This window comes from Bombus pyrosoma, linkage group LG9 (genome assembly GCF_014825855.1).
Source record: "Bombus pyrosoma isolate SC7728 linkage group LG9, ASM1482585v1, whole genome shotgun sequence".
NCBI lineage: Eukaryota > Metazoa > Arthropoda > Insecta > Hymenoptera > Apidae > Bombus > Bombus pyrosoma.
In genome coordinates this window covers 6,213,232-6,225,606 of record NC_057778.1, presented here as the reverse complement: position 1 = coordinate 6,225,606, position 12,375 = coordinate 6,213,232, and the positions used below count along the sequence as shown (strand labels likewise).

The 12,375-nt window shown below is 39.0% G+C and overlaps 1 protein-coding gene across 1 annotated transcript; it reads right to left on the bottom strand.

The window, feature by feature from the left end:
• Positions 1–303: 303 nt before the first annotated feature.
• LOC122570822 (proteoglycan 4-like) lies at positions 304–5,910 on the bottom strand. The gene is made up of 3 exons (XM_043733679.1): positions 5,902–5,910; positions 3,826–5,616; positions 304–3,264 (listed from the first exon to the last, which is right to left on the bottom strand). The coding sequence occupies exons 1-3, from the start codon at positions 5,908–5,910 to the stop codon at positions 1,069–1,071; spliced, it is 3,996 nt and encodes a 1,331-aa protein (XP_043589614.1). The 3' UTR covers positions 304–1,068.
• Between the last annotated feature and the right edge of the window lie 6,465 nt (positions 5,911–12,375).

Sequence of the window (12,375 nt, the reverse complement as noted above, 5' to 3'; positions counted from 1 at the left end):
TACACAACGCAAGAAACGATGTATCTGTTTGATGAGGAAACAAGTTGATCTAACAATATTTCTATGGATGTTTCACGTATTATATCGTTTAACATTTTTTTTCAATTTTTTCGTTCGAGCAACTTTTTCATTTGGAAAGTAAAGGAGATCGTGGACATGATGTCTCTGCGAAAATTAATTCTTTCTCGCAAAATGAATTACATAGATCGAAAGTATAGAATAAAGAAAGAAGAAGAGGAGATGGTAGAAATATAAACGAGAAAAATATCAAGAAAGTCCTTGAAATTCATTCTTGGAAGACACAATTCAGCAATGCAAAGTAACTGAGAAATATTCTGAAACAAATATTGTATTAATACATCGTTGACTTTTAATGGGCCAATAAAGAGAGAGAGAGAGAGAGAGAGAGTCCAAACTCCTCTATTAACGATTATAGAGCTTGATAAAATTTGAACGTATAAAATAGATAATGATCACCATATCTTTCGGATACGATGTACTAAAGCTATTAATATGTTTTCCTTGAAATTTATGTCTCATAATAAGCCATACATCTTTTATAGAATTTTCATCGAGAAATTTGAATAAGAATAATACTCTAATTAGTCAGTGTGAGTTTATAAAAATGTGAGTCGAATAAAGTTATGCTGAATAACGAATCTCTGTCGAGGAAATGAAACTCATTAACCACAAACATGCTGAGTTTTTTTTAGATACACCTTGGATCTATATAAAAGTTTTTTTACGAAAAGAATCAATCTAGAAATCTAGAAAGCCTAAGTGAGTGACTTTCATCTTTTGTTATACTTAATATAGCATTCTTTCCTTAAATAAATTAATCTCACCATCACCTTCCTTAAATAACGAAATCACCATTCAATCGCCTTTTAACTCAAATTAATACCTCGATTAATTTCCACAAAGAAATGTTACGTCCACGATCACGTACTGTAGACTGTAAAACACTCGAAGTTCCTTTAAAAATGGTACTCTAAAGAGCTACCATCATCGACCTTCTCGATTACGAAAAAGATCTCTTGAAAGGATAAAAAGCTCTAAAGTGTTCACTTAGCTCTTCTTCGATAATTCCTGGAAGAAGGCCTCGATGGGAAGAGTCGGCTCATCCGTGGGGATTTTGAAGTGCGAGGCGATGACTCTGCTTTCTGGGGACACGGCCTTGAACATTCCAGGTTTGTCGTAAAGAGCAGAAGCAGAACTGGTCAGGTCCGCTACGCTTTGCGACGCTTTCGCAAACAATTCTTCCTCTTCCGATCGAACTTCGAACGTTGTTGTAGCTTCCGTACTTTTATTGTCGTTTGGTATCGTGGCTTCCTCTGTCTTCGTCGTAAAATGTTGCTCGGTGATACTAGTTTCCTTCAGTTGACTTTCGTCCACGCTTTTGTCGGTACTGGTATGAACCGGTCCTACAGGCTTCTCATTTTCAGGGTGAAAACTCGGTCCAGTTTCACTTTCTTCTGCTTCGTCCATCTCTTCGTCCACGTTCGATCTCGTTGGAACGTTCGTGGGAGCTGGTTCTTCCTTTTCAACGGGGATCTCGTTAGCGGCCACTTTGGTGGTGCCAGTGGTTGTGACTGACGAATAGAAACTGGTTTCTTCCGCGGCCATTTCAGTCGCTTCCGTTTCTTTTCTATCCGTGTACGCTACGGTCGAACTCTCCCTTTGCGTCGACAGTCTGCTTTTCATCACTGGTCGTCGTCGAACCGACGAAGAAAACACGTTCTCGGCTCTGGCTGTGCTTGGCTTTGACTGAGAGTCACTCTCGTAATGATTCTGGGATCTATTGGGGCTACTGGTGGTTCCTGAGATTCTGCTTCTGTACACGTTACCGTTAATGGGTCTTCTCTTTGGCACAAAACGGTTGGTTCTTTCAGTCGTCGAAGAAGCTGTATCTTCAGCCACCAACTCTTGATCTTTCACCACTGGAGGATTCGGCGAAGATGTCCTATAGTTTACCCTCGAGACGTACTTGTATCTCCCTGTCGTCTCCCTTGCTCCTTCTATGTTCTGCTGCTGACTTTGTTGACTCTTCAGACTAGAACCTCTTTGCTTCGTGTGTGGCGCTGGTGTCGCAGACGGCTCCGTGCTCGAAATTTGAGCTAATCTGCTCTTGTAATCCATCCGGCTCTTGTAGTCCTTGATGCTAAAGCGCGGCCTGGTCGTGTTCCCGTACCTGATCGGCCGGATCTTGTGGGATCTGCTTGTAGAGGAGCTTAAGGGTGGCGCTTGCGTGCTCGATTGCACCGTGGATGTCGTCGTGGAGGCGATCGTGGTGACGCTCGGGCTTGTGCTCGGGCTTGTACTTATACTCGCGCTGGTGGATAACACCGTCGCTCGATCGAAGTAATTACCCTCTGTTTTGATAAACAAATCCTCTAGGGGAATATTCGTGGCCACGTCTAAACCCTGTTGCGGTTTATAACTTTCGTTGTTTGGATCTTCTTCTGGTCTTGCCTTTGTCGATTCGGTGTAATATTCTAGCGGTATGGTCTGCGTAGTATCCTCCACTGCCGCGAATTTTGGAGACGTATAATCGAATTGTTGATTAGGTTGATTGGTCACGAAACGAGTAGTGTATTCGTTATAGGGTTGAATGGATTCAGTTGGATTCTTGTACGTGTTTAGAGGAGTGTGAACGATCTCTGTGACGATCTCAGCTTCGAAGGGTTCGCCTGGGTTCACCCTGTTTCTATGACCGGGCCGTTTTCTGATATTCGCTTTCTTCTCGGCCACTGTATCTTCAAAAGCAGATTGCGTAGGTTTGATTCGTTTTCGTTTTGTAGCGTCTACGTGCTGTATCGCTTCTTCTTGTTTTTCGTACTTCAGGAAGTCCTCTGCAGATGATACAGTGACAGGTTCAGAAGTAGTGGTCGTTGGTCTTCTTCGACGTATTGGAGAACCTGGTCTACGAGTCCTGGGCTTCTGCGTGCTCACTGTCGCCGGAGTCACAGTTTCTGGCGTGGTTCTGGTGGTCGTCTGTATAGGCACTTCCTCAACGTGCAACGTCACCGGAGCAGAGGTTTCTGGAACTTGGATTGGAGCTTCCGTTGGCGTTGGCTCGTACGACGTGGTACTCGGTTTTCGTCGCCTGTAGTGTTCGCGCGATGGCTTGTGCGGTCTGTGAGGCCGTATATCAGTCTGCTGTTCTCGATAATTCACTTGCTCTTGCTGATTCTGCGAGTGATCTTGATACTGTTGGCCCTGGCCAGTGGGGCGCTCCGAGAACACGTAGTCGGGCTGGGTTACCTGTAATGGAAATTTAAGAGTTCGTTAAAAAATTTGGAAAACGTGGTTAAGACCTGTGTGTAGCATTGATCTTGCGATTAGTTAATTGTATTTGGCAAGAGTTTTGTTATTATTCGATTCAAAATCTATTACATTAAATCATTTGAGATGTAGTATTTTAGAATCTTTATTACAATGCTCATTAATTAATTCTAATAGTCCCTCTTCTCTAAATAAAGAACCATTAAAAAGATCATTAAATAACTTTTTAATACAAAAAACCCTACTTCCATTCCAAGCAAATTCCAAACTAAGAAAAACTCGAAACAAATGTCTAGTGGTTAGCACGAACTATACGAGAAATCGTATTTCGTAGCACAATAAAATTAATTCCGAAAGTTTCCTACGATATAAGAAACCTGCTTTATTGCGCATTTCCCCGAAGCTGTCCTTGTCCAAACAATACCCAACCTGTCCCCCAATCTCGTAAGTAAAGCCGTGGAGAATTAACTGTCGGTTTCCGGGAGTTCCGCAGTAGCCAAATATTTTATAAAGCACTCTTTCCACGGGAACAAATACTACCTGAGACTGTTGAACTTTTGGCTGCTCGCCAAGGCTGCTCTGCTCGGTAATCACCGCGGTCAGGTCTGTGGTAACCTTCGGGATCTCGTATCCTGCCAACTGGATCGCGTAAGGCGATTGTTCCTCCGTGACTTTCGCCAATTCCTGCGTCTGATTCCTCGCGGATTCCACAGCCAGCCTCGCCTCTTCCTCTTCCTTTTGTTGCTCCAACAGCTGCCTCAATTCCTCTTGCCTCTTCTTCAACTCCTCTTGCTGTTGCTTCTCGATCTCCAATTGCTGTTGCCTCTCCTGTTCAGCCAATCTTTGCCGATCTCTTTGCAGCAGCTGTTGTTGGATCAAATATTGTTGTTCGTTGAAATGTTTCAGTGAAATACTCTCTGGAGTCTCGTATTCCGTCTCTCCGCTTTCTGGTCGAATATCGATCGGCAAAACAGAGGTCTGGAACTGTGGCTGCTGAGATTGAGGGCCGATAAACACTACCTTTGGTGCCTGTGGGATCTGATTAGACACTATAGGCTCTTGGTTGAACTTTGACGGAGGATTCAATCGAGGTAGAACCTCATTTATGTCGGACGTTTGATACTTGTTCTTCGGAACTGGCCATGAAGAGGGTGGTGGGGTTAGATCCTGAGCTTCTGACACGTAGTACGTATTACCAACACCTGCTGTCGGCAGCAGTTCACTTTGTATCCCGCTCTCTATTTGCTTACTCGTAGTACTTTGACTTGGTCTCTTGTAATCCTGTACAGCATCTCTGTTTTGTTGTTGGAATTTACTCGATTCTTGTGTACGAGGAGTAGTGGGTGCGGGAGTAGAAGATGAATACACATCAGGAGGAAGTAGGGTTTCGTAAGGCAAAGAAGGTCTGAAGTTGAACGGATTGTAGACAGAAGGTGGAGTGATGTAACTAATTTCGTGGCTCTCGTGAACCAGGAACGCGGGATCTCTCTCGAACGACGTCTTGAAAGAATGAGAAGGATGGTTCACTTGGCTGAAAAAGTTCCCTGTACTAGCTGGGTTAATAACGTGATCGTTATGAGCCTGTCCAGGATATTTGTCATGATTCTGCCTGTGATCGTAATCTGATAGTCGTTTATCCTTTCCAAAATCGTTGGCCGGCGCTGTACCAGGTGGTTGGAAATATGGCTTCGCGTTGTTGGACACCTTTAGAGATTCAAAGGGCTTCACCTGATACCTGGGTGGTTGCAGCAACTGAGGGACGTAAGGTTCAGCGTAATGTCTATTTTTCGTGGGTGCGGATGGTGACGACGGAGAATTCGTGGTGGAGGTGTATCCTTTAATAAAATACGTGGCAGCTTTTATTGGATCGGGAGGCTGATGCACTGGCGGGCCAAATTGTGGCTGTCGCAAGTACGTCGAGCTGTCTCGTAAAATGGGCTTCCGGTGTTGGTCCAGGTCGAAACGGTACGCGTCTTTCGGCGGCGGTATCAGGAACGTGTATTCCCGCGTCTCAGAAGCGACATGTTTATTAGGATGATTGTGGTTAGATTGAGCTTCGCCACGTGCTTTCGCAGCAGCATGACCGAGGACCGTGAAGCTGCCTAGTATACTGGGTGGATTGTAGTCGTGATAGGAAGATGGTTTACCCTTCCGTTGAGGTTTCAGTTTTTCAGAGGCCGCCATGTGTTCTTGAAGCTTGCCTAGAACTGGGTGAAGAGGACCGTTCCGCTCGAGGTTGCTGGATGGGGACACGTTCGTTCCGATCGTCTCCTCGTAGCCGTTCGTCAACGGCCGCCAGCCGTTTGCGATCATCGATGATCGTGTTGGTGGCTGTGAAGTGAAGTTATAGGAGTCGTGTGTTGGATTTATTGGATTTAACTAGCGGATGAAATGTAGCGAGGTTGTGAAATGTTAAATGAAATGATAGAGCCTTTATGTGTTATTTGAATATCATTCGTGTAAATATCGTGATTATTGGAAAATTTGAGAATGACTTTTTGTGAGAAAGATCGAGAGACAAGAATAGGAAACAGTTTCTTTCGTTCTTATTCAAAAGCTTTGGGTTTCTGTTAATGTCAATGATCACAACGTAGTTTAAAAACAATAATCACATACTTTTGACATCCTGTATAGTAGAATTTACGGATATTGGCTGTTTGAGGCTGAGGTTAATTCCTATCATGATTGACTGTTTTGGTCGTCATGTTTCCAAACGTCTCACTCCGCTTAGTTATCTCAAGGGAGTAATTGAGATAAATTTTCTCTGTCACAATAGATCTTCTGGAAGTCAAGTAACTCCACGTGACTAGCGTTAAATCGCTACTTAGAAAGCAATTTTGATATGTCAATATCCATGAATTCTATAATATAATTCTACTATAGTTCTTACAGTATTAACTGGCATTTTGATTGCCTATCTTTCAGGCTTTTATTAAATTGTTTATAAAATATTTGAAATAAATTAATTTAAACGTCAAAATGATTTTACAATTTCTCTGTATCTCATTCGCCAATTGTATTGTACACGGCTCGATTTCAGTCTAATTATATTTACTTTCCATGAATATTTTGCGAAAATGTTTGTAACTTTTGATACAATAATTAGATATTTTTTAAAACCCATTGCAGTGTAATTTTATGTTAATCGAATGTCCTGTGAATTGAAGTTCTGTTTTATAAATTGATTAATTTATGTGTTGGTGTTTAAGTAAATTTGGTTGATGTTTTACGTTAGACATTCAAACACACTAATGACTAAATTTTGGCTTATAAACTGTTATAGTGATGGAATAGATTGTTATAGTGATAAAACGTTGAGTCGACAAGAGAATAACATCAATTTTTAAAATATTCAGTACTCGACTTAATATTACAACGAAGAATTCTTTGTAACGATTTTTTGTATAAGCAAAGTATCGATTAAAGAAATTGGATAAATATTAGCTAAAAATTTACGTCATCTTTGCAGCCAACGAAGAGTCGTTTAATGTACATAACTTGACTGTTATGGATCGTGTGCAGTGTGCATTAGATTAAAACAGTTTCGAAGTTAAACGTTTTAGGAGTTTCAACAAAAAAGGTCACTGTTTACATAACTCAGTTCTTGTACATGAAAAAGGAAAAGTTCTTTCCCTTGTGTTATGTGCAGTCGAAAGATTGATGCCTTCTATTAATAGCTTGCAGACGTAAACATTTTATAAAAATTATAAATTATTGTTGATGCTCTATATTTGATGAATACAAAATCAGAATATCTAATATTACAAAGGTTTCATTTAATTTACCAATAAAGCTTATTGATACCATAAAATTTCATACGATGATCTTTACTTTTGAAGCAAAGAGTTTTTATGAAACTCATCCTGTTACTTCCAGTTCATAAAAGACCGACATTATTTCTCATCAACTCAACAGAAATGAAAAGTGTTTTGATAAAAAAAAACAGAAGAAGTTCTCTTCCTGTGTGTACTTTTTCCGTTTAAATAACATAATTTATTCGCTAACACTGGTTAAAGTAAACAAATCGAGGCAACGATGCTCGCGCACACGCAAGAACAATTAATTGCCGCAACTCGATTACGGTATCTACTTACGGGTTTGTTATCGGAACGGTCTATCGATACGGTGATTGCGCCGATGCAGGTAAAGAGGCCCATCGCGAGGACACCTGTGAGTATTTTGCATATCACGCAGATGGAGAAAATGTTAATTATATCTTTAAAAAATTTCACAAAGAAAGAATGTAAGTAATCAATTAATCAAATAAGTAGATGTATTAAAATGGAACAAAAAAGACAAAGAAATAAGAGAAGATGATCAGAATCGTCTACGTTAGGCTTGGATAAATTCTATTCGAAGTAAAGACAAAGAATAATAATGAAATAGTGAATTATAATATAAGTAGTTTGAAGTAATAAACCATAATAGATAATTATTATAAAAATGAAAAATTATTTAACTTGATATCTAAATGAAACAATTCGAAGCGAGATCGCTTCAGGAAATCATTTTATTCAAATAAATTAATTCGAAATTATTTTCAAATAACATCTAGTCAAATCAAACGATAAACTCGTGTCTAATATCAAAATTAATTTCTACCCTAATCAGGTTATATACATTTTTCGAATACGTTCTCGAAACGTATCCAAGTTTGATCTACTTACAATTCAACGTTAGTGTCGACCGCATCGTGACAGACCATGGGACCATTTACACGAGCGTTCTGCGAAAGAAAAAGAAACGTTCGATCGTTAGGCAAATTCACGTCGTTCTCGTTATATCGCAAATTGCTCGATTACGAAAGTAGAGATCAAAGTATATCGGGTATAACGAGTATAGTTCTCGATTGTCGGAATACGAGGATAGGAAAAGTGTAGCGTGATGCAGAGAAAGGAAGTATAGAAAGCCGTTGTTGCATCTATCGCGGCTATTTCCGCCGCTATTTTGTCATTTCTCTTTGAATCAAGGTAACAGTGAAACTCGCGAGAAGACGGAAGAATTTCACTGCACTTTTTTTTACGGGCTGGTCGTAATATCCAGAAATTTCCACTTGATGCTGCACGAGCTTTCATCCTCGTGTGAAACCGGAAACGAACGAGTTTCCAACGATCGTCGATGATGAGGGCACTCGTTGTCTTGGGCGAGTTATTGGAACTTCTAGCGATTTCAGTTTCTTGGAAGTTTGAGATTCCAATGCAAGAGATTCTTGTTCGAAGAATATTTTCTCTGACAGTTAGAAATTTTCTGATTATTTTGAGAAACGTGTGTTTCGAAATTCATGACTGCGGAGTTGAAGCAACCGTTCGATCACTCGATGTTCCTAATTTTGCGAAATGCGCGTTTAATGTAACGAGCTGTCATTCCTCCGTGAAATCGAACTTACTGAGCGATTATGTTGATCGACAAATGATCGACAAATTTTCGGTCATTCTATGCTCTCGAATATTTTGCAATTCACCTGTTATTACTATTATCGATGGGCCAGGGATCATAGTCGAATGAAACTGTGCAGAACAATTGTAATTTTCAATTTTCAATTATCCAATTTTCATTTGTGCATGAAATCGGAAACGAACGATCGTTGGTAATTAGAAGACTTATTGAAGAAAATTACCCAAGTTCTTCGCAGCTGATATTTCTTAGAAATTCATCGATGGAAGGAAATTGTAGGTCGGGGAATATTTCTTCTGATATTTTTCAATTTTCTGGCTATTTTAATCCATGAACTAGAATTCACGTGCTTCCTGCATCAGCAAAGTTAACCTCTAACCTTATAACGTCGAGCCATATTTCTAGCGTGGATTGTTCCACTCCAATTCTAGAAAAGTGTTATATTTAGGGTAAAATTTAATTTAACTTCAATTTTCATTCCTCGGATTGAGAATCGTTGAATAGAGATTATCCAGTTTATGTAAATATAAATATTTGATCAATTCGTATTTAACGTAGTTTCCGACAGAAAATTGTAATCGTCGATTTCCTATTAGAAAAATCATAAGGTCAATAGGTCCTCCGCTTAACGAATTATTGAAATAAATTTTAATGATAATTCCAGTCAAGTTGAATCACTCAGTTATTCAGTTATACAAATTATTGAGTTACAAGTCGAGTTATACTGTGATATAACTACTGCAATAAAGTTACAAATGATTAATGAAAATTTCAGGAACATTTTAAGGGAAGTTAAATTTTAACCAGTTTAACAGCCAACGAGTCGTTATTTCGTTAATTTGTCAACGTTACGGTGATTCATCGTTTTATTCGTAATGGACTGTTAAGAATAGTTCAATTAACTTATTTACCAGCAGTATACGATCACCTAGCAGTCGTTGATTGTACAGGAAAGTTCCAAGGGCGTGAGTATGAGGAATAAATTAATCGCTTCGAAAAACTCGACTTTCTCTCATTAATTTTCTAGGCTCGAACTATGGCGTAAGTACTGGTACACTTTTCACGCGGAGGGCAAGTGAAAAGTGTTTGTAGAACTGGCTTCTAATGGACGTAGTATTTCTAATCAGCGTTCTTAAGACGCATTCCAGACGAGACAGTTAACAGCTCTGTTTCCTAAACGAGTTAATGTAACATTTCATATATGTGAACATGTATATGCCAGCCGGTTGTGTTCAACCGAATCAATCAGTTGATAGATTTTAAATTAAAATAGTAGAATTTTACGTTCGTATTAGCAAACTTTACGTGGAATTCACGCAATCGAGTAGCAATTAATAAATACAGCTTCAATAAATATATATTTATTTATAGAGAATTCTACCGTAACGAACAAACGAATAAAATGAATATTTAATTCCTCGATAGAGTAAGAACCCACGCAAAAATTTGCACTAAGAAGGGAGAAACAATTTTCCACGTGCATTCTATATGAGGCGACTGCGTTTACTCGAATGCTAATTAAGCTTTCATTCCAACAAATAATATAAATATCTGCTACGATAAACAAACGAATAAAATAAACAGTTCACTTTTTGACATGCTACGAACTTCCTACACATCAAAACTAAAACTCGGAAACATCATTGTCTGGTGCTCTCTATGTGTAGTGTTTGTATTTAATTACATGTTCATTAAAATTTCGTACCAATATCAGTAGCATAAATGTTTCAGAATTCTACAATAATAAGTAAACAAATATAAAGCAAATATCACAATTTTCCTGTTCATCTGCATAAAGAAGAAAAGAAAGCATCATTTCCTGGTGCAGCCTATGCATGAGATGCATTTAATCCGGCAATTAAAATAACCGAGTAACTAATATTCTTGCTCAGTAAACAAGTTACAGTAAAAAATTCTACTATAATAAACAAACGGATAAAGTGAATATTTCACTTTCCAACGTTAGCATTAAACATTTCCCTCGCATCATAATTGAAAAGAAGACAAAGTGTTTGCCTTGTATGCCTATGTGTATCGAGCGCCTGCATTTAATCAAACGTTTTATTAATTCTATTAATAAGCAAAAAGATAAACCGAAATACTTCGCTTTTTGGCAGATACAAATTTTCCACGTAAGAGGGCCGAAAAAATGAAAACTACTTTGCCTGATGCATCCCATATCGGGTGTCTGTTCTATCCGAAAGTTACGTTTTCGCTCAAGTACTGGGCAAACAATGGCCGCGGCCATTACGCAATTGCGTTTCTACTCTTCTACCGCTTATCAACGCTCGAGTTTTCTTTCTTTTTTGTGGCTGAAATATCGTCGAATAACGAATCGAATGTTCGCAGCCAGCCTATGCACGCGTTTCCGCGTCTGCGCGAATTTTATGGGGGCGATCAGGTGCTGCCCCCTACGCGGTGAAAATTGCCGTCAAATCGGAAAATCAATAGAGCAGGTGCATTTAAATTTCACACAGATTCCCCAGTTGAATTAATTACCAGCATTAGCCTGCCCCTGGGGCTCGGTGCAACATCTCCGGTCAACTTTCCGAACGGCTTCCGACCGTACAATTGCGCGCGTTATTTGAATTACCCACCGGTTACCAGCTGCAATTGCAACGCGCGAAATAACCGGTCGGATCACGTAGCTGGACGGTCCACTGCACCGAATGAGAGTATCACGGAAAGAAATGTTCCAACTGCGCGTTTGGTGAATATCTAATTTAGAGTTCAGTTTTACCGGTCGTTTCGTGTAATTGGGTCGAGGCAGCTTCAGTTTCTCTTTCTTTGAACTCAAACGTTCCGCGAATTAGATCGTCAATTTTTAGGCATCTATGGGAAATGTAAAGGTGGAGAGACGCATTGAACGCTTGTGTCATAATATGTAAATATGTCGAAGATATCCAAAGCAAATTAGGTATTCTAATATTTAGAGTGTGAAACGAATCTGCATCCATTTAGGTTTCACTTCTTTAATTGTTCAGTGAAATACGAATTTGCATGAAACCAGGTATATCAGGTATATGGCTAAACCCAAATTCTCGAATTCTCAGTTTTCAGTTCTCCATGTACGAAATTTTGGTAGGATGGATGAAATTTCTCAACAAAGTTGCTAGATATAATTCTTTTTCCTTTTTTTAATCTGAGAGAAAAGTCGGGACAATGATAATATTGGGAAATTTCAAGTGAGTGATTAAAGAGGTTCGAATGTATGGAAATTGGTAGAAATACAGTGTACATTTATCATTATCAAGCCTCGCTGTTTCTTGTTGAAATAAATTGAGCATTTTGTTGTAAATTATTGAGCGTGTGTATGTGTGTTTTATTGAGCGCTTATTGAGACAAGTGCGCTCGGGTGGAATAGTAATAAGGGAAAATTGAATGGCTGATTAAATGGCTTTGCACGTGTGTGAACTAATTATCATGGAATTCACCTTTATCACTTTTTGGAGCTTTACTGCAATTTCCCGTAGATTTTACTGGAATTTGAAAACTGTGCAAAATTTTTTGATGAAGTTGTCCAAATCTTTTTTAGTTTCAGGGTCTAAGTGTAATTTCTTTGTACAATTACATTTTGTAAATAACGAATCAAAATTAGTAAGAACTATTATTTAAAAAAGAATTGTTCAATTTGATACAGTAGACTAGAGTAAAGATAACAATATTACAATATGCATCATATCATGACTAATTAAT